Source organism: Phacochoerus africanus, chromosome 4 (assembly GCF_016906955.1).
Source record: "Phacochoerus africanus isolate WHEZ1 chromosome 4, ROS_Pafr_v1, whole genome shotgun sequence".
Taxonomy (NCBI): domain Eukaryota; kingdom Metazoa; phylum Chordata; class Mammalia; order Artiodactyla; family Suidae; genus Phacochoerus; species Phacochoerus africanus.
This window is the reverse complement of record NC_062547.1, coordinates 65612379-65634940: the sequence shown is the minus strand read 5'-3', so window position 1 is coordinate 65634940 and position 22562 is coordinate 65612379. Positions and strand designations below refer to the sequence as shown.

Here is a 22562-nt window from a genome sequence, read left to right as displayed (position 1 = left end):
CAGCGTGTGTGTGTGTGTGTGTGTGTGTGTGTGTGTGTGTGTGTGTGTGTGTGTGTGTGTGTGTGTGTGTGTGTGTGTGTATGGTGTTTGGGGAGGGGGGGAGGGTCAGGTATCAGAGGAGCTCTGCCGCACCCTCGACGCCGCTCCTCCTCCCCCTCCCCAGCCCCTGAGAGCGCGGCCGGGGACTTTCCGGCGCAGCAAAGGGGCGGGGATACCGAGCGCAAGGTGCGGAGGCGGACGCGAGGGGTGGATCGGCTTCCCGTTGCCGCTCTGGGCGCTGGGTCCCGAGAGCTAGGCGAGCGGCGCGGCCGCGCTGGGCCGGGAAAGGCCGGGCAGGACTAGGGGCGCGGGATTGCCATGCCGGGGGCCAGGGCCGCCGCATTTGTGCCCTGGCCGAAGCTGGTGCTGCTGCCCCTGTTGTTGCTGCTGTTCCACCGGACTCGGCCCCAGGGTGAGTTCTGGAGCGAGCTCGTGTCGGGCTCTCTGCCGCCACGCTCATGCTTGAAAGCGCACATCCTCCGGGGTGCAGCTCAAGTTTGCGAAATGAATGACTGAGGTCTCGGCGCTAATCTGCTTTCCCACCCCCACCCCGCCGCAGGGGTAGGGACTGGGAGAAGAAAGGAGCTGGGTAATGGGCGGGAGCGAGTTGGGAGCCAGAGCCTGGAGTGGGGGGTGGGCAGGGGTAGGGGCTGTAGGGGGTGGTAACAGGATGTGGCTGGCAGAGGGAGGGGAGGAGTTATGCCCAAAGCCTGGGGAGCGGTACCCAGCGCCCCCTTTCTGTCACCTACTTCCGTGAGGGACCCTGGATCCCCCTCAGAAGCTGTCAAAACTCGGGATGGGGGGCGCGGAAGTTCAGGTTCTGGAGTGTGCCGGTGGCTGGGGGAATTGACCACCTTCCTTTGGATTCTCCCGCCCACCTCTCCAGGAAGCCTTGGGCCACTGCAGTGCTATGGAGTCGGACCCTTGGGCGACTTAAACTGCTCATGGGAGCCTCTTGGGGACCTGGGAACCCCCTCCACGCTCTACCTCCAGAGCCAGAAGTAGTGAGTACAAGGGGATGACGGGGAAACTGAGGCTTTGGACGGCACCGCTTAGGTTCCTAGCCTTCTCAGGTTGAGAGAACCCATTCTGTCCCACCCCCCACCCCCAGCCCTGCCCACTCTCAAGTCCTTAGAGTCTAGGTTCCCTTATTTCTTTGCCTGTTACCCTGGACCAATCACTTTCCCTCTCTGAGCCTGTTTCGTCCTCTATCAAAAGTTGATAGTAATGGAACTTGCCTCCCAGGGTTGGTTCTGAGAATTCAGTGAGTGAGGCACTTGAGAAAGAGAAAACACTTAATGATTAGGAGTTGTTTTTATTGCTGTGTGACCTTAGGCTGCTAGCTTCTCTGAGCATATGAAAAGGTCATTTGGTCTGGTGCTGGGGATGCAGCAGTGAGAAAGAAAGCCTCATGGAGCTCACATTCTGAGGGGGTGACTGATGTTGCTTCACAGTGGATCACGTCTGGAAACTGAAATTCATTTCAAATTTGGCCAAGTGAGAGGAGAGTAAAAGGAGCATTTGAAGGTGGGAACTGAGGAGTTCCTGTCGTGGTGCAGCTGAAACGAATCTGACGAGGAACCATGAGGTTGGTTGCAGGTTAGATCCCTGGCCTTGCTCAGTGGGTTAAGGATCCAGCATTGCCGTAAGCTGTGGTGTAGGTTGCAGACTTGTTTCAGATCAGGTTTGGCTGTGGCGTAGGCCGGTGGCAACAGCTCCACTTTGACCCCTAGCCTGGGAACCTCCATATGCCTCAGGTGCGTTCGGCCCTAGAAAGACAAAGAAACCAAAAAAAAAAAAAAGGTGGGAACTGGAATGAGAGAATTTTTTTTTTAAGGGTAGTGAAATACACATAAAATCTACCACCTTTTTTCTCAACCATTTTTAAGTGTACAGTTCAGCAGTGGCATTAAATACATTCATGTTGTTGTGCAACCATCAAACCACCGATCTCCAGAAATGGGGCCTAGGGTTTTCATTGGGGGAAGGGGAGGGAGTAAAAGAAGGTCTTTCCCCTTTTCTTCATGGTGAAATTCACTTAAAATTAACCATTTCCTTTTTCTTTCTGTTTTTTTTTAATGGCCATACCCACAGCATATGGAAGTTCCCTGCCCAGGAATTGAATCTGAGCTGCAGCTATGACCTGTGCCACAGCAATGCTATCCATAACCTACTATGCCAGGCTGGGGGTAGAACCCATGCTTCCTCAGTGACCCCAGCCACTTCAGTCAGATTCTTAACCCACTGTGCCGTAGCAGGAACTCCTCACTTAGCATGTTTTTGAGGTTCATCCATGTTGTAGAATGAATCAGAACTCCATTCCTTTTTTTGTTTGTTTTGGCCATGCCCGAGCCACATGGAAGTCCCTGGGCCAGGGACTGAGCCCGTGCCACAGCAGTGGTCTGAACCGGTGTGGTGACAATGCTGGATCCTTAACCTGCTACACTACAAGGGAACTCCAGAACTTCATTCCTTTTTTTTTTTTTCCATTTCTTGGGCTGCTCCCGAGGCACATGGAGGTTCCCAGGCTAGGGGTCAAATCGGAGCTGTAGCCACCAGCCTACACCACAGCTACAGCAACGTGGGATCCGAATTATGTCTGTGACCTACATCACAGCTCACAGCAACACTGGGTCCTTAACCCACTGAGCAAGGCCAGGGATCAAACCCGCAACCTCATGGTTTTTAGTCGGATTCATTAACCACTGAGCCACAACGGGAACTCCAGAACTTCATTCCTTTTTATGGCTGAACAATATTCCACTGTAGGGATATGCTGTACTTTGTTCATCCTTTCACCTGTGGATGGATATTTGGGTGGTTTCCACCTTTGGGCGAGTGTGACTAGCACTGCTGTGAACATATGTGTGCAAGTTTTTGAGTCCCTGCTTTCAGTTTTTTTGGGGTAAATGCCTAGGAATAAAATTGTTGGGTCATATGGGAATTCTGTGTTTAGCTTTTTGAGGAACCACCTGTTTTCTGCAACAACTGCATCATTTTATGTTCCTACCAGCAAATATGAGAGCTCCAATTTCTCCCCAACTTTTTTTTTTCCCGTCTTTTGTCTTTTTAGGGCTGCACCCATGGCATGTGGAGGTTCCCAGGCTAGGGGCCTAATTGGAGCTGTTGCTGCCCGGCCTACGCCACAGCCACAGTCACATCAGTTCCTCATCTGCAACCTATATACACCACAGCTCACAGCAACGCCAGATCCCTAACCCACTGAGCGAGGCCAGGGATCGGACCCGAAAGCTCATGGCACCTAGTCAGATTTGTTTCCACTGCGCCACAACAGACACTCCTAATTTCACCCCATCTTTGCCAACACATGTGTGTTTGTTGTTGTGGTGGTTCTTGTTTTTTAATGAAAGCCTTGATTTAAACCTTTGAAATCCAGTCCTTTGCTACATCCTAAACTCTTCTCTCTCTGTCACCCACATCTGATCTAGCAGCAGGCCTTGCCATCTCCACCTTCTACATTGTCCAGAATCTGGCACTCCCCACTTCCTCAGCATCCACCCTGGTCCAGCCCCCATCCTCACTGGCTGGGACCATGCACTCACTCCTCCTTTCATGCTGGTTGCCATCCTAAGCTCCACAGTCTGTTTTCCGCCACAACATCCAGAGGGCACCTCCCTTCCCTGCTCACAGCCCTTCAGGGCTCCCACCTCACTCCTGGTAAAAGCCAAGGTCCTTCCTGCAGCCCCTCAGGCCCTGTACAATCTCTCACTTCCCTGCCCTCACCTCCTCCCACTTTGCCCCTCACTAACTACTTCCATTGTGCAAGCCTCCCTCTTGTAAAACTCCAGGCACAGTTTGGCCTGAGGGCCTTTGCATTGGCTGCTCCCTCTTCCTAAAATGTTCTTCCCCCCAGTGCGGTTTGGCTGTGCGTCCACATCCTTCAGCCTTTATTTTATTCAAATAGCTCCTCAGAGAGACCTTTCCTGGCGACCGTTCCTAAATCAGCACTGTCACACCATATCCCATCATCACACTGCGTCCTCACCCTGCTTGATTGCTCTTTTCTTTTTTTTTGTCTTTTTGCCTTTTCTAGGGCCACACCATGGCATATAGCTGTTCCCAGGCAGGGGTCCAATTGGAGCTGTAGCTGCTGGCCTACACCACAGCCATAGCAACACAGGATCCAAGAGCTGCATCTGCCACCTACAGCACAGCTCACGGCAACGCCGGATCGCACTGAGCAAGGCCAGGGATCGAACCCGCAACCTCATGGTTTCTAGTTGGATTCGTTAACCACTGCGCCACCAGGGGAACTCCTTGATTGTTCTTAATATCGATTGTACCATCAATTATATATTTATGTGTTTCTTTGTTTTTTCTTTTTTCTTTCTTTTGCTTTTTAGGGCTGCACCTGTGGCATATGGAAATTCCCAGGCTGGGGGTTGAATCAGAACCGCAGCTGCTGGGCTATGCCACAGCCATAGCAATGTGGGATCCGAGCCTTGTCTGCAGCCTACACCACAGCTCATGGCAATGCCGGATCCTTAACCCGTTGAGCGAGGCCAGGGATTGAACCCACATCCTCATGGATATTAGTCGGGTTCATAACCTGCTGAACCACAACAGGAACTCCGTATTTATGTGTTTCTCATCTGCCTTCCCCACTGGAACCATCTCCAGAGAACAGATCCCTTAATTGCTTTGGTCAAATCCCTACTCCCAGTTTCTATATCAGGGCTTGGCAGAAAATACGTAATTGCTGACTGAAAAGTCGCATAGAAGTAAATGTGCATAGATCTAATAGGTGCTCAATAAGTATAACCAATGCTCATGTAACATCTGTTGTGCACCTGACACTTGCTGTTTTAAATGCCTTCCGTTTCTTAGCTCATTGATTCCCCTTCCCTATTCAGCCCTTTCAGCTGCCTTTTTTTTTTTTTTTTTTCCCTTTTTGGCCACCCCCTTGGCATAGGGAGTTCCTGGGCCAGGGATCGGATCCCAGCCACAGTTGCAACCTAGGTCACAGCTGTGGCAGCATGAGATCTGATCCTTTGACCCACTGTGCCAGGCCCAGTATTGAACCTGCTTCCTGGTGCTGCAGAGACGCTGCCAATCCTTTTGCGCCACAGCAGGAACTCCTCAGAAGGTACCTTTTCTCACCCTCGTTTTGTAGATGAGGAAACTGAGGCACAGAGACATTAAGTCTCACAGCTCTGAAGCAGCAGAACTGGGATTTGAACCCGGGGAGAGCAGATGTTACCATTACGGCTCTGGGCCAGCTCACTGTAGACTCTCCCCATTCCCACATCTCTCCTCACAGCCATGCTAACAAAACCTGGATTGTGGCAGTGCCCACGGGGCAGAGCTGGGTGACCATTCCACGGGAACAACTCACCACAGCGGACAAACTCCTTGTCTGGGCAGCCAAGGCAGGCCAGCCTCTCTGGACCCCAGTCTTCGTGAACCTCGAAACCCAAAGTAACAGGCGAGAGTGGGGGTACGCTTTGTGTGGGGTGGGTGGTCCTGGAGGCCCTGACTCAATGCACCTCGGCCTCCCCTTTTGTAGTGAAGCCGGATGCCCCCCGATTGTACCCTGATGTGGACTTCTCAGAGGATGACCCCCTAGAGGCCATTGTCCAGTGGGCCCCTCCTGTGTGGCCACCGCATAAGGTCCTGGTCTGCCAGTTCCGCTACCGAAGATGCCAGGAGACAGACTGGACCCTGGTGAGTGTCAGGGGCCCTTTTACTCCCCTCTCCCCCTTTCCAGGAGGGCCTGGGACATTACTCCCAAATCAGAGAACTCATTTCTTACCTGCCCCTGGAGTCTACACGCAGCCTGTTCAGGTAAAAAATGTCCCCCCAAGATCATCTATAAAGTTCATGTAGTCCCAATCCAAATTCCACTTGGAATTTTCGAGAAACTCAGTAAACTTACTCTATCAATTTTTTTTTTGTCTTTTTGCCTCTTCTAGGGTTGCACCTGTGGCATATGGAGGTTCCCAGGCTAGGGGTCGAAGCGGAGCTGTAGCCACTGGCCTACGCCAGAGCCACAGCAACTCGGGTTCCGAGCCGCGTCTGCAACCTACACCACAGCTCACGGCAACGCTGGATTCTTAACCCACTGGTCAAGGCCAGGGATTAAACCCGCAACCTCATGGTTCCTAGTTGGATTCGTTAACAACTGAGCCTCGATTGGAACTCCTATCATTTTTTTTTTAAGGCCACACCTGTGGCATATGGAATTTCCTGGCCGAGGGGTTGAATTGGAGCTGCAGCTGCTGGCCTACACCACAGCAACACCAGATCGGAGCTGAGTCTGCAACCTACGTCACAACTTGCAGCAACTCCAGAATCCTTAATCCACTGAGCAAGGCCAGGGATCAAACCTGCATCCTCATGGATACTATGTTGGGTTTTTAATCTGCTGGGCCATAACAGGAACTCTCCTCTACCATTTTTTTTTTTTTCTTTTTAGGGCCATACCTGGAGCCTATAGGAGTTCCCAGGCTAGGGTTGGAAATAGCCATAGCAACACCAGATCCAAGCTGCATCTATGACTTATGCTACAGCTTGTGACAATGCTGGATCCTTAACCCACTCGGCGAGGCCAGAGATCAAACCCACATCCTCACAGGCACTAGCTACAAAGGGAGTTCTTCCCCTTTGCCATTTTTATGAATGAATAAAAATCCTCAAATAGCTTACATTAACCTTAAAATAAGAATTTAACTGCAGACACTTAGCACCTCCTGTGTGCCAGACACTGTTCTAGGCTTTTTATTGAATCCTTACAAGAACTCTTTGAGGTAATTCCTTTTTTTTTTTTTTTTTTGGTCTTTTTGCCTTTTTCTGGGGCTGCTCCCGCAGCATATGGAGGTTCCCAGGCTAGGGGTCTAATTGGAGCTGTAGCCGCCGGCCTACACCAGAACCACAGCAACACGGGATCCGAGCCACATCTGCAACCTACACCGCAGCTCACAGCAATGCCAGATCCTTAACCCACTGAGCAAGGGCAGGGATCGAACCTGCAACCTCATGGTTCCTAGTCAGATTCGTTAACCACTGTGCCACGACGGGAACTCCGGTAATTCCTTTTATGCCTACCCATTTTACAGATGAGGAGCGGAGCCTGGTTTTCAGTTACCACTCCAAAAATAATAAAAGCGGAATTCCTGTTGTGGCTCAGCGGTTAGTGAACCCAACTAGCATCCATGAGGATGCGGGTTCTATCCCTGGCCTCACTCAGTGGGTTAAGGATCTGGTGTTGCCATGAGCCGTGTTCTAGGTCACAGATTTGTCTTGGATCTGGCTTTGCTGTGGCTGTGGTGTAGGCTGGTGGCTACAGCTCCGATTAGACCCCTAGCCTGGTAACCTCCACATGCCACGGGTGCGGCCCTAAAAAGACACCAAAGGAAAAAAAAAAAGCATAACCTGAAAGTTGCATGTATCTTTCCTCCTATATCTCATTGACTAGAACATAATCACATGGTCTCATTTGATTGCAAGGGAGACTGGGAAATGTAGTCTTTATTCTTCACACACATGTTCCGAACTGATACTCACAGGTTCTATTTCCAAAGGAAGAAGGGGAGAATGAATATTGGGGATAAGTTAACTGTCTCAATCACAGCTTTGGGTGCAAAACACCACAATATAGGGAGTTCCATGGTGGCCTAGTGGTTAAGGAATTGACATTGTCACTGCTGTGGCTCAGGGCACTGGTTTGATCCCTGGCCTGGGAATTTCCACATGCTGCAGACATATCCGAAAAAAAACCCCAAAGCCCACAATGTAGAGCAGAGTTGTCATTGTGAATATTCATGCAATTCAGAGCAATGCCAAGATGCAGACTTTGAAATCTGACTGGGTATGAATCTCATCTCCAGCACTCATCAGTTCTGGGACCTTGGGTATATGACTTCACTCTCTTGGCCTCAGTTTTCCTCATCTGTAAAATGGGAATGATAATAGAATTTACACCTAATGCTATACCTGGCACAGAGGATAATCAACTTGTCTCTTTTTGCTAGGAATGGTCCCAGTTTTAAAAAAGAAAGCCCTGTGTCCTGAGAATGCACTGTCTCAGGCAAAGCAGGACAGTATTGGTCATCTTATTGACATGTAAGGTCAAGTACTTACTTTTTTTTTCTTTTTTAGAAAAATTTTTATTTTTTCCATTATAGTTGGTTTACAGTGTTTGTCAGTTTTCTATTGTGCAGCAAAGTAACCCAGTTACTATTTTGCTTTTCTCCTTCTTCCTCTTCTTGTTCTCCTCCTCCTCCCTCTTCTTTTTTGGCTGCACCTGCGGCATGTGGAAGTTCCAGAGATCAAACACTTGCCCAGTTGCAACCTGCACCCTAGCTACAGCAATGCTGGATCCTTAACCCACTGTGCCACATGGCAATTTCCAAGACCAAGTATTTTCACTTAAGTCTTTTTTTTTTTTTTGTCTTTTTTTAGGGCCACACCCAAGGCATATGGACGTTCCCAGGCTGGGGGTCTAATCGGAGCTGTAGCCGCCAGCTTACACCAAAGCCACAGCAACTCAGGCTCTGAGCCAAGTCTGCAACCTACACTATAGCTCATGGCAACACCAGATCCTTAACCCACTGAGGGAGGCCAGGAATCAAACCTGCAATCTCACGGTTCCTAGTCGGGTTGGTTAACCATTGAGCCATGACGGGAACTCCTCACTTCAGTCTTCAGCCTCAACACTCTCCCCTATCTCTCCCTCAGCTGGAACCAGAAGTGAAGTCCATACCCCTGACCCCTCTTGAGATCCAGGACCTGGAGCTAGCCACTGTCTATGAGATGTCTGGCCGCTGCCAAGTGGAGAAAGAAGAGAATTTGTGGGGCGAGTGGAGCCCCATTCTGTCCTTCCAGACACCACCCTCTGGTGAGAATTCCCAGCTTACCCCATACCCTCGTCCTCTCTCCCACAAGTCTGGCCAATCATACCATTCCCATTTGTCTCTCCTTTTTCATCCTTGCCAGGTCCGAAAGATGTGTGGATATCAGGGAACATCTGTGGGGCACCAGGCGGACAGGAACCCCTACTTCTGTGGAAGGTGAGTTGTAGAGACTAGTTACATTTCTCTGCATGTGTCAGGAAATACCAAATAACAATGATGTGGAAGTTTCCGTGTGGCTCAGTGGTAACAAACCCAACTAGTATCCACTAGGATGCGGGTTCATCCCTGGCCTCAGTGGGTTAAGGATCTGGTATTGCCACAAGCTGTGGTGTAGGTCGCAGACTCGGCTTGGATCCAGTGTGGCTGTGGCTGTGTCCTAGGCCAGCAGCTGTAGCTCCAATTAGACCCATAGCCTGGGAACCTCCATATGCGGCGGGTGTGGCTCTAAAAAGACAAAAAAAGAAAAAAACAAAAAACAATGATGTAAACAAGACAGAGGTTACTGTGCTGCCCTCTTGAGGTTGCTTCAGGGCTTTAAGGAGGCGCTGCTCAGAGAGGTCCTGGTACCTTGCTGGGCACAGAGCAAGACTCCACCAATTGTTGGTACAGTGAGTTAAGGATCCAGTGTTGCAGCAGCTGTGGCATAGGTCACAGCTGTGGCTCAGATTCGATCCCTGGCCCAAGAACTTCCATATACTGTGGTTGAGGCAAAAAAACAAAACAAAACAAAAAAAAAACACGCAAAAGAACCCCACCAATTGTTGTTGGCTGAATCTTGGAGATCTATACTGAAACATGGAGATGGGTACAGGTGTTCCAGGTGAGGGGACATTGGGTGCAAAGATTTAAAAGCAAGGCTAGGCTTTGCTCCACAAAGTATAGTACAATATGCTAAAGGCTCTGATGTTACTACAAAAAGGTATTATGAGATGATAGACAAGGGTGAAACAAACAGTCCTCACTGATCCAAATCTGCTGAGAACCTACTACGTTCCAGGAATTGCTAGGCGCTGGCTCACAGTAAATATGGCAAGAAACAAAACAATAGGGCTCATGCTTTCTTGGGCCACACAGTCTAATATCACTCATTTTAACCATACATAACACTTACAGAGCTCTTACTGTGTGCCAGGTCCTAGCCTACACACTTAATATATTAACTAACTTTACAGATGAGAAAATGAGACACAGAAGTTGCCCCAAACCACACAAATGGTAAGTGGTAGAGCTGAGGTTCACCTGCTTTCAAACGGCGATTCACAGAGTCAGTGCCTCTGTTTTATAACACATACTTAGTAATGCCGTTATTATACTAAAACAAAATACATGGATGATATAACCCATGTATACACTTTTTTTTGTTGTTGTTGTATCCATCACATGTGAAAGTTCTTGGGCCAAGGATTGAACCCATGTCATAGCAGCAACCCAAGCTACTGCAGCGACAATGCCAGATCCTTAACCCTGCTGCACCATAAGAATACTCCAAAAGGAAGTCATTTTTTTACAATCATTTTATTTTATTTATTTATTTTTTTTTCCTTTTTTGGCCACACCCATGAACTATGAACTATGCCACAGCTATGGCACTGCTGGATCCTTAACCCACTGCACTGGGACAGGGATTGAACCAGCAGTGCCACAGAGACAAGCCAGATCACTAACCCACTGGGCCACAGCAGGAACTCCTTAAAGGAAATTTTTTTTACACTTTTTTTTGTCTTTTGTCTTTTGTCTTTTGGAGCTGTTGTTGCTGGCCCACGCCAGAGTCACAGCAATGCCAGATCCAAGCCTCATCTGCGACCTACACCACAGCCACAGCAATGCCAGATCCTTAACCCTCTGATCAAGGCCAGGGATCTAACCTGCAACCTCATGGTTCCTAGCTGAATTTGTTTCTGCTGCGTCACAATGGGAACTCCTTTACACATATTTTAAAATATTTATAATACAGTGTTCTAATTATAACATTCAGTGGAAAATAAAGGGGAAATAAGGCTACTGTGTAATGGCAAATATTTAGTTCACCAGTACAATATGAGCACTAAGTCTGTATGTACCTCATAACATGGCTTTAAAATATATAAAGTAAAAATTGACAGAACTACAAGGAGAACTCTATAATTCCAAAACCATTGTGGGGATTTTAACATACCACTCTAAATAATTTCATAACAAACAGATCTTTCCACAGGCTAAGAGCTAGAGCATCTGAACACGTGAATAACAAACAACCTAATAGACTCACATAGGAAACATCAGAACATGCATTTTTTTTCCCCTGCACAAGCTGAACAGTTACCAAAATCATCCACATGTTAAGCTGTAGAGCCAGTTTCCAAGAACTTCAAAGCGATGAGGTGGTTCAGGACACATTGAAAAATTCTCTAATCAGAACACAGATTGCGTAGGAGTTTCCATCATAGTGCAGTGGAAATGAATCCGACTAGGAACCATGAGGTTGCAAGTTCAATCTCTGGCCTCGCTCAGTGGATTAAGGATCTGGTGTTGCCATGAGCTGTGGTATAGGTCACAGACATGGCTCAGATCCTGTGCTGCTGTGGCTCTGGTGTAGACTGGCAGCTGTAGCTCCGATTAGACCCCCTAGCCTGGGAACTTCCATATGCTGCAGGTATGGCCCTAAAAAGCAAAAAAACAAACAAACAAACAAACAAAAAACACAGATTGTGCTGGAAATTGATAATAAAAACTGCCTAGAAAGTCACCGTATGTTCAGAAGAGAATTAAAAAATTCAGTGAATGTTAAAACCAGGTCTCACAAAGATTTTGTATTTATACATCAAAAAGAGTTTGGTTGGGAGTTCCCTTTGTGGTGCAGGGGAAACGAGTCCAACTAGGAACCATGAGATTTCAGGTTCAATCCCTGACCTCACTCAGTGGGTTAAAGATCCAGCATTGCCGTGAGCTGTGTTATAGGTCACAGACGTGGCTCAGATCTGGTGTTGCTGTTGCTGTGGCATAGGCTGGCAGCTGTAACTCCAATTAGACCCCTAGCCTAGGAACCTCCATATGCCACATGTGTGGCCCTAAAAAGCAAACAAAAAAACAAAAGGAGTTTGGTTTTAGAATCAATTAAAAATATTAGATTTTTCACCTACAATATTTTCCAGTAGGGGTGATATTCAAAAGTCACAAGGCACATGGGGAGTTAACTGCTGTGGTGCAATGGGATTGGCAATACCTTGGGAGCACTGTTTGATCCTCAGCCCTGAACAGTGGGTTAAGGATCCCATGTTGCCAGGCTGCAGTGTAGGTCACAACTACTGCTTGGATCTGATCCCTGGTTTTGGGGTGGCAAAAAAAGAAAAAAAAGTCCCAAGGGACATGGGACAGTTTTTTGTTTCTAGGAAAATGTAGTGTCCCTGGCTTTTGCCCATCAAAAACCAATTATTGAGGCAACCAAAAATTCTCACAAGTTTCCCCAAAGCACTCTGCTCTTTGCTACACATAAACACTCTACTAAACAACAGTGGGAATTCTGCAGTCCCTGAGAACTACACAGTACAGACTAGGTGAATGAGGCAGGGTTGTACATGTGCAAAGTCAGATCCTATCTTTACTTAAAATCTTGATAATTTGTCTTTTGCATTAATTTTGATTGATTAAAATGTTGCATTAGGAGTTGCTGATGTGGGAGAAATGGGATCGGCAGCATCTCTGCAGCACTGGGATGCAGGTTTGATCCCTGGCCCAGCACAGTGGGTTAAAAGATCTGGCATTGCCACAGCTGTGGCATAGGTTGCAGTTTTGGCTCAGATCTGATCCTTGGCCCAGAAACTCCATATGCCGAGGGGCAGCCAAAAATGAAAAAAAAAAATTTTTAATAAAAAAATTAAATAAAATGTTGCATTAAAATTTATCTTTTTTTTCCCCTCTTTTTTGGCTGCATCTACCACATATGGAAGTTCTTGGGCCAGGGATTGAACCTGAGTCACAGCTTCGACCTACACCACAGCTGCAGCAACATCAGATCCCTAACTCACTGTGCCACAGTGGGAACTCCAAAATATAATTTAACCTCATCGGATTTTGGGGTATCTTCTCTCTTTTTTTATATCCAAGGTGAGTGCCTCACTTACCTCATCTTAGTTCCAGCCCAGGAGCTGTATTCTTTTTTTTTCTTTTTTTTTTTTTGTCTCTTTAGGGCCGCACCTCTGGCATATGGAAGTTCCCAGGCTAGGAGTGAATCAGCTGCAGCTGCCAGTCTACGCCACAGCCACAGCCACACCAGATCTGAGCCTTGTCTGAGACCTACACCACAGCTCACAGCAACCCTGGATCCTTCACCCACTGAGCAAGGCCAAGGATCCAACCCGAGTCCTCATGGATACTAGTTGAGTTTGTTGCCACTGAGCCACTGGGAACTCCAGATGCTGTACTCTAATCCCACCTCTGCCACTGAGCTCCTCTGAGACTCACCTGTTAAGTGACGTTTCCTTACCTGTAAAGTGAAGCCAATAAAAAAACATTTCACAGGGAGTTCCCATTGTGGCTCTGTGGTCAACGAACCCAATTAGTAGTAACCACGAGGTTGCGGTTACATCCCTGGCCTCGCTCAGTGGGTTAAGGATCTGGTGTTGCTGTGAGCTGTGGTATAGGTCGCAAATGTAGCTTGGATCCCGAGTTGCTGTGGCTGTCGTGTAGGCAGCAGCTACATCTCCTATTCGACTCCTAGCCTGGGAACTTCCATATGCCATGGGTGTAGCCCTGAAAAGACAAAAAACAAAAACAAAAAATTTCACTGACTGGTTTGTCAGGTGACCTTACTGAGATACATTGTATGCGCCTGATAAATGGGAGGTATTAACTGCTTCTTCCCCTCATCTCTCAGGCCTCAGGGCACTGTGTGCAGGTCAGCTATAGAGTCTGGTTCCAGGTTAAAGATCAGGAGCTGACCCAGGAGGAGACTCCCTGCTGCAACTTCTCCATCCCAACGCAGGCAGAGTGGGCTGGGGTGTCTGCCGTCAATGCCACAAGCTGGGAGCCTCCTACCAACCTCTCTCTGGCTTGCTTGGGTAAGAGGCTCTGATCTTCTTCTGCATGGTACCCTGGAGGTTCAGGAAGGGACTTCCCAAGTGGACTGCTTGAGCTTTCTCCTCCCCATCCTCTAGGTCCAGACTTTGCCCCCCATGGCGTGGAGGTCAGCATCACTGGGAGCAAAGAGCTGCTGGTGACTTGGCATCAGGGGTCTGGAGGGCCTCAGGAGCATGTGGTGGACTGGGCTCGAGATGGAGACCCCTTGGAGGACCTCAGCTGGGTCCAGCTTCCTCCTGGGAACCTTAGCGCTGTGTTGCCAGGTGAGGCCCCAGGACCGTTTTGGTCCTGGAGAGCAGACTGATGGCTGGATTTGCAGGAGTGTTAAAGGATCATGAATTCATGGAGTTCCCGTCATGGCTCAGTGGTTAACGAATCCGACTGGGAACCATGAAGTTGCGGGTTCGATCCCTGCCCTTGCTCAGTAGGTTAAGGATCCGGTGTTGCTGTGAGCTGTGGTATAGGTTGCAGACGCGGCTCAGATCCCAAGTTGCTGTGGCCTGGCATAGGCTGGTGGCTACAGCTCTGATTCGACTTCTAGCCTGGGAACCTCCATATGCTGCGGGAGTGGCCCAAGAGATGGCAAAAAAAAAAAAAAAGGATCATGAATTCATGCAAGAAATATTCATTGACCAGACACTCTGAGCCAGGCCCTGATACAGACACTGGTACACAGTGATGGCAGCTGATGTATATTGGCATTCACCATAAGCATTAAATCATTCAAACTTCCTTATAAGGTAGGTTTCTGCAATTATCATGCAGATCAAGAAAAAGGCCCAGAGGGAGTTTCCCATCATGGCGCAGTGGAAACAATCCAACTAGTATTGAATGCGGGTTCAATCCTTTGCCTTGCTCCTTGGGTTGGGGAATCCAGCATTGCCGTGAGCTGTGGTGTAGGTCGCAGACACGGCTCAGATCTGGTTTTGCCGTGGCTGTGGTGTAGGCTAGGAGCTGTAGCTCTGATTTGATTCCTTCCTCGCCTGGGAACTTCCATATGCCACAGGTGTGGCCCTAAAAAGCAAAAAAAAGATAAAAAGTCCCAGAGGAGTTCCCCTTGTGGCTTCATGAGTTAAGGACCTGACATTGTCTCTGTGAGGATGTGGGTTCGATCCCTGGCCTCACTCAGTGGGTTAAGGACCCAGTGTTGCCACAAGCTGCAGCATAGGTTGCATATGTGACTCGAATCCAGTATTGCCATGGTCGTAGTGTAGGCTGCAGTTGCAGCTCGGATTCGACCCCTGGCCCAGGAACTTCCATATACCACAGATGCAGCTGTAAAAAGAAAGAAAGAAAATAAGAAGGCTCAGAGAGGCTAAGCAACTCATCTGAGGCCATATAGCAAGTATTTCAATAATGGAGTCAGGCTCCTGAAGCTAAACCTTGAGCCATCACTCTGCTCTCAGCAGCATCCCCACCATCATCCCTATCAACATCTCCATCCTCATCTTGTAGGACAGGCAACCAATGGAACAAAAACCAAGTACATCTGTCATGTTATTGGGGTAAAACAAGTCAGGATAATAGGGAGAAAGGAGGGATGGCTATTTTACAAAGAAAAGTTAGAAAGGCCCTCTCTGGGAAAGTGGCATTTGAACTAAGACCTGAAGGAGATGAGAGAAAGAGCTCTGAGGATGTCTGAGGAAAAATCCAGAGGGAATAAAACAGTGCAAAGACCCTGAGGCAGGAATGTACCTGATGAGGAGGCCAGTGTGTCTGGAGTGGAATGAGCAAGGGGGAGAGTGGAAGGAGGTGAGGGCAGAGAGGTGATGAGGCAGATTGTGCAAAGCCTTGTGGGTTATGGGGAGGACATTGGCTTTTGTTCTGAGTGAGGTGGGAGCCACAGAGGGAGCATTGCTAAAGTGCTCACAGGCGCCCCCTGGCTGTTGTGGGAGGGTGAGGGCTGGAGCTGAGAGACCTAAGAGAAAGGACTGGTGTTTGTCCAGGTGGGAGCTGATGGGGATTGGACCAGGGTGAGACCAGAGAAGGCAGAGAAGACTTGTTGGGGAGTTTTGGAGCAGAATTGTGGGGACCCATTTGGATATGTTGTATCTGATATACTCATCCAAGTGCAGTTGTCCATGGGACTGTCAGATACTCAAGTTTCAGCCTAGCAGCAAGTTCTAAGCTGAGCTTCAAAATAGGAAAGTCTGTATTTGGTATAACACTTGAGAAGGTGTTGAGTAAGAGATTTAGGATAGAGTCCCAAGACCCATAAGTATATATGGACAAAAGAAGAGGAGCCCCAGGTCTGGAAAATCCACAGCTGGGGAGGCCATATAGGGTTTTTTTTGGGGGTGGGAGTGGCACAGGGGTTAGCTGCTCTCAGCACTTGAAAGTTCTCAGGCCAAGGATCAAACCCACGCCATAGCGATAACCAGAGCCACAGCAGTGACAATGCCAGATCCTTAACCCACTGAGCCAAGAAGGAACTCCTAGCAGTAAGTTTTGAGAAGGGACTTCAGTAGCCTCCTTTGCCCCACTTATAACCAGGCACCCCACTCATAGCTGGGGCGAGTGTTTGACTATCTCCCAGCCTCTGGCATTTGCATGTCTGGCATGAGGGCTTTCTCTGATCTGAAGCATTTTGCCTACCTGGACAGCTAGAAGCATTTTGCCTGCCAGGGAATCAAGGCCCCTCAAATGCCCTCCACCAATAACTAATAATAGTTGATGGATAAATACCCCAACTCCTTCCCTCCTTGAGTGGGATGTCTCTCAGGCTTGTGCTCTCTGCTGCCACCCAGAGGTCACCAGCGGGACTGAGCTTTGGTTGGCCGCATTGGGAACTGATTCTCTTAACACACCATTTACTGGCTGCCTTTCTTGCCCTGCTTCACTTCCTCACTACCTTCCTGGTGTTTTCTGGGATTATGTCAGGTAAATGACTTTCACCCAAATCCTTATATCAGAGTGTCCTGCTAGGGACACAAATGAAGATTCCTCCAAAGTAAGAAATGAGTGGAGTTCCTGTCATGGTGCAGTGGTTAATGAATCCGACTAGGAACCATGAGTTGTGGGTTCGATCCCTGGCCTTCCTCAGTGGGTTAAGGATCCGGCGTTGCTGTGAGCTGTGGTGTAGGTCGCAGACATGGCTCAGATCCCGCGTTGCTGTGGCTCTGGCGTAGGCCAGCGGCTACAGCTCCGATTCAACCCCTAGCCTGGGACCTTCCATATGCTGCGGGAAGCAGCCCTAGAAAAGGCAGAAAAAAAAAAGAAATGAGTGAGGGAGGGGAGCCAACTCTAACTGGTCTTCGCTCCTTCCCCACTCAGGGAATTTCACCAGAGGGGTCCCCTACCGAATCACAGTGACAGCAGTCTCTCCTTGGGGCTTGGCCCCTGCCCCCTCAGTCTGGAAGTTCAGCGAGGAACTAGGTAAGTGATGGGGCTGGAGATGGAGAGTCCTGAAACTCTAGCCGACCTTGACCTTGAGAGCCATCTTTCTTTCACCAGCACCTCTAGCAGGACCAGTGCTTTGGCGACTCCAGGATGCCCCTCCAGGGACCCCTGTTGTAGCGTGGGGAGAGGTGCCAAGGTACCAGCTTCGGGGCCATCTCACCCACTACACCCTGTGTGCGCAGAGTGAGACTGGGTCTTCGGTGTGTATGAATGGTGAGCTCCACTGCCTCCTGCCCCTGCTCTCAGCCCCCACCAGACCCACACATCAGTCTGCCCTTCCCCTTGCCCCCAAACAGGCCTCTTTGATTCCCTCTCAGCCCCTGGGAGAACACTTGATATCATTGGTTCTCTAATGGATAATAACCCTCGTGCCTATCAGTGCAATAGACAATCAGTTGGCCTTTAAAAGTGAAGACTCCGATCTATATTTATTGACATTGAAAGATGCCTGTCATATTTTATTAAGTGAAAAAGATGAAAGGATTATAAACTCTCTAGGATGGTTCCATTTTTGTAAAATAAATCCAGCATTGAGTGAAGCAGAGGCACAAATATGGAAAGAAATTCCCCCACAATGTCCATAGGGATTATAGGATTACATATGATTTTTATTTTTATTTTTCATACCTTTGAGTGTAGGCTAAATTTTTACTCTTGAGCATAAATTCCTTTTTATGTTTTTAGTGGTTTTTTTCTTTTTCTTTTTTTTTTTGGATGTACCCACTACACATGGAAATTCCCAGGCCAGGGATCCAGCCTGCTCCACAGCAGTGACCTGAGCTGCTGCAATGACAATGCTGTGTGGTTAACCCACTGCAAAACAAGAGAACTCCACAAGTTCCTTTTTAAATTATCTTTATGACCTTTTTCCTTCCGGTTTTATTGAGATATAATTGATATCCCTGTGTGAGTTTAAGGTATACAGTGTAATGGTTTGATTTACCTATATTGTGAAATAGTCCCACAGTAAGTTTAGTAAACATCCATCATCTCTATAGACACAATGAAAAGAAAAAGCAAAAAACAGTAATTTAAAATACATTTTTAGAGTTCCCCTTGTGGCACAACAGGTTCAGGATCCGGCATTGGAGCAGCTGTAGCGTAAGTTGCAGCTGCGGCTCAGGTTTGACCCCTGGCCCGGGAACTTCCATATGCTGGGGGTGTAGCCATAAAAACCAAAACCAAAACAACCAAAAACCCCACCTTTTTTTTCTAATTATGAAAATTAATTGTTCCTTTTTTTTTGTCTTTTTGCTTTTTCTAGGGTTGCTCCCTTGGCATATGAAGGTTCCCCAGCTAATTGGAGCTTAGCTGGCAGCCTACACCACAGCCACAGCAACGTGGGATCCAAGCTATGTCTATGACCTACATCACAGCTCACAGCAACGCTGGATCCTTAACCCACTGAGCAAGACCAGGGATTGAACCCACAACCTCATGGTTCCTAGTCAGATTCATTAACCACTGAGCCACGACAGGAACTCCTATTTGTTCTTTTTTAAAAAACAAACACATTAGGAGTACCCATTCTGGCGCAACAAGATTGGCAGTGTCTTGGGAGCTTTGGGACTCAGGTTCAATCCCCTGCCTGGCACAGTGGGTTAAGGATCCAGCACTGCCATAGCTGGATCCTTAACCCACAGGCTTGGATCTCTTCCCTGGCTGGAGAATTTCACATGCTGCAGGGTGGCCAAAAAAGGAAAAAAAAATAAGCAAAAAACTGACACATTAAATTATACTCAAGGAGAGTTCCTGTCATGGTAAAGCGGAAACGAATCCGACTAGTATCCATGAGAATGAGGGTTCCATCCCTGGCTTTGCTCAGTGGGTCAGGAATCCAGTGTTGCTGTGAGCTGGGTTGTAAGTCGCAAACGCGGCTCAGATCCCAAGTAGTTCTGGCTGTAGTACAGGCCAGCAGCTGTAGCTCTGATCTGACCCCTCGCCTGGGAGCCTCCATATGCCGCAGGTACAGCCCTAAAAATGAAAAAAATATATATATACTCAAGTATATCAGCATTCTCATTGTTTGTCTTTTTTTTTTTTTTTTTGTCGTTTTAGGGCTGCACCTGTGGCATATGGAGGTTCGCATGCTAGGGATTGAATTGGAGCTAAAGCTGCCAGCCTACACCACAGCCACAGCAATGCCAGATCTGAGCTTGTCTGTGACCTTCCCCACAGTTCACAGCAATGCCAGATCCTTAACCCACTGAGTGAGGCCAGGGATCGAACCCGAGTCCTCATGGATACTAGTTGAATTTGTTACTGCTTAGCCACAATGGGAACTCCATGTCAGTATGTCTTGACCCATATTCATGTTTCCTATAATCCTATAACAGACCAAAAGCTGCCTTCTCTTTTGGCTTAAAAGCCAAAAAGGGCAATTAAGTTAAAAAAAAATAAACAAAAACCATTCTGGGAGGTACAGATGTCTTCCTCTCATCTGTGGCAAATTTCCCTTCACTGGATTTTGTGTTGGTGAGGGATTTGATATTCATGCCTTCTTTTATTTATTCAAATACACAGTTGGCCCTTGAATGACACAGGTTTGAAGTGAGCAGGTCCACTTATACGTGGCTTTTTTCAGTAGCAAACACTGTAGTACTCTCTGCATTTAGTTGAATCTGCAGGTGTGGAACTGGGGATGGAGAACTATAAATTATACTCGGATTTTTTTTTTGTCTTTTTTGTTGTTGTTGTTGTTGCTATTTCTTGGGCCGCTCCCGCGGCATATGGAGGTTCCCAGGCTAGGGGTTGAATCGGAGCTGTAGCCACCGGCCTACGCCAGAGCCACAGCAACGCGGGATCCGAGCCGCGTCTGCAACCTACACCACAGCTCACGGCAACGCCGGGTCCTTAACCCACTGAGCAAGGGCAGGGACTGAACCCGAAACCTCATGGTTCCTAGTCGGATTCGTTAACCACTGCGCCACGACGGGAACTCCTATACTCGGATTTTTGACTGAGCAGAAGGTCTGCATCCCTAACCCCAGTGTTGTTCAAGAGTCAAATATGTATCATTTTTGAGTGCTGATCCAGGTGTTGGAAATATGGCCCTTGTGGAGCTGACTTTCTAATCGGGGACATGTAGATGTAGACAAAGTAAATAATATCTAAGTGTGTCAGGTGATAAGTGCTGGATGGAGAATGAAGCAAGGAAGATGGGTGGTAAAGCAGGTGCTATTTTAATTGTTGGCGGGTGGTCAGGAAAGGCCTCACTAAGAAAGTGACCTTCTGAGCCAAGAGCTAAAGAAAGCGAGGCAGGAGCCATGTGGATATTGGGGGAGAGCATGGCAGGTGCAAAGGTCCTGAGACAATACTTGACTACCTCCCTGACCTCTCCGGATGTCCTGCAGTGAGTGGCAGCACCCGGACCATCACCCTGCCCGACCTTCCCTGGGGTTCCTGTGAGCTGTGGGTGACTGCATCCACCATTGCAGGACAGGGCCCACCTGGTCCAAGCCTCTGGCTTCACCTACAAGGTAGGGGGGCTGGGTGGGACTACCACGGGAGGGGTCCTGCTCCATGCGAGGAGGTTATGTAATCACTACTGAGCTTCAATGAGTGGTCAACTTTTTGACTGGGGGTGGGGGGTGGGGGTAGATGTTGATGCTGCCAAACAAGGCTGTGAATTATCAGGCAATGTGTGTCTCTGACTGTTTTGCCCCATCCCTGACCTTGATCTTTTCACAAGCCCTACTCCCACCTCAAGATCTCCCACACCCTTAGCCCCTACCATCCATAAGCCATGCCCTCTCAGCCACCTCCTCTGCTCGTGTCCTGCCTCATTCAGGAGTCTTACCTGACCCCTCCCTGGTGTCCAAGTGTTTTGCCCCTCCCCCTCCCCAGATCACACCCTGAAGTGGAAAATTCTGCCTGGTGTCCTCCTGTGGGTTTTGCTCCTGATGGGCTGTAGCGTGAGCCTAGCCACCTCCGGAAGGTGAGGCTGTCAGAAACATGGGTTTCGGCTCAGGGCAAGAGGGCAGCTGGATATTAGCTGAATTTGGGGGCAGGGGAGGCCAATGCCTTGGGGCTCTGTGACGTTCCTGGACCCTGCCTTCTAGGCATGGGCATCTGGCTGCCTGGATTCCCTACTCTGACTCTTACCTGCTTGCCAGGTGCGTCCATCTGAGGCATAAGGTATTACCTCACTGGGTCTGGGAGAAGGTTCCTGATCCTGCCAACAGCAGTTTCAGCCTGCCCCCCATGAAGGTGAGCCAAAAGCCTGGCTTGTCTGGGTGCTCTGGGGGATTGGGGAAAGCTGGCACAGTGAGGGGTAGGTGAGAATTGGGGGGGGTTGTGGTCAGGGGAACAATCTCAGCCTCTTCTCTTCCCAGGAGCTGCCCCAAGCCCAGCCTCCTGGGGACTCGCCCATCCTGGAAGTGGAGGAGATAGAGAAGGTACCAGTTACAGAGCCCCCCCGGGCCTCGGTCCCACTGGATTCTGGGTATGAGAAACACTTCCTGCCCACGCCTGAAGAGTTGGGCCTTCTGGGCCCCACCCAAGGCTCCAGGTTATGGCCTGAAACCATGCCAGGCGGGGAGAGGGGTACTCACTTGACAGATGAAGACACTGAAGCTCAGAGAGGCTGAGACATTTGCCTGAGGACACTCAGCCAAGAAGAGCTGACATTGAAGCACCCCTACAGAGAAGGGGCTAGAAGGGCTTGGCCCTAGAGAGAATATGTGGATGGATAAGGGAGCAAAGGAAAATATACGAAATCCAGAGGAGGAGCTGCCTCCCCAAACCTGTCCTGCTGCTATAACAGAACTGTAGTTCTGTGCACTCCCAGCCTCCCTCGCAGCTAGGTCCAACCATGGACCGAGTTCTCACATGTGGAACACAAGCAGAGATGATGTGTGCCAAGGCCGGGTCTAGGTGGGGGCCTCTCCACATTCCCGTCCTTTTCCCATGAGCTGGAGCATGACTGTGCCTTGTGATCCAGTTTTGGCCATACCCAAGGTGAAGGTGGAACAAGAAATGGAAAGGAACCAGAGTTCCCAAATGATTACATGAACAAGAAGTGCCTAGAGAAATAAATGTTTTAATATTTTGATAGCTACTGTAGCTTGAGGTCTTTTTTGTTATAGCAGCTGGCTCATCGATACTCTCTCTGACTCATAATCTTTGATTCTTAGCAGAGTGAAGTTGTCCACTTCCCACCAGGAGATGGCGAGGTAGTTCAGTACCAACCACACA

The 22562-nt window shown here is 48.7% G+C and overlaps 1 protein-coding gene across 1 annotated transcript; it reads left to right on the top strand.

Moving 5' to 3' along the window:
* Positions 1–235: 235 nt before the first annotated feature.
* IL27RA (interleukin 27 receptor subunit alpha) lies at positions 236–22421 on the top strand. The gene is made up of 14 exons (XM_047776846.1): positions 236–451; positions 926–1043; positions 5321–5478; positions 5567–5724; positions 8737–8896; positions 8995–9068; positions 13765–13948; positions 14045–14230; positions 17241–17342; positions 17421–17579; positions 20720–20845; positions 21213–21303; positions 21482–21575; positions 21701–22421. Exons 1-14 carry the CDS (start codon positions 358–360, stop codon positions 21953–21955), a joined length of 1959 nt encoding a protein of 652 aa, XP_047632802.1. The 5' UTR covers positions 236–357; the 3' UTR covers positions 21956–22421.
* Positions 22422–22562: the final 141 nt, after the last annotated feature.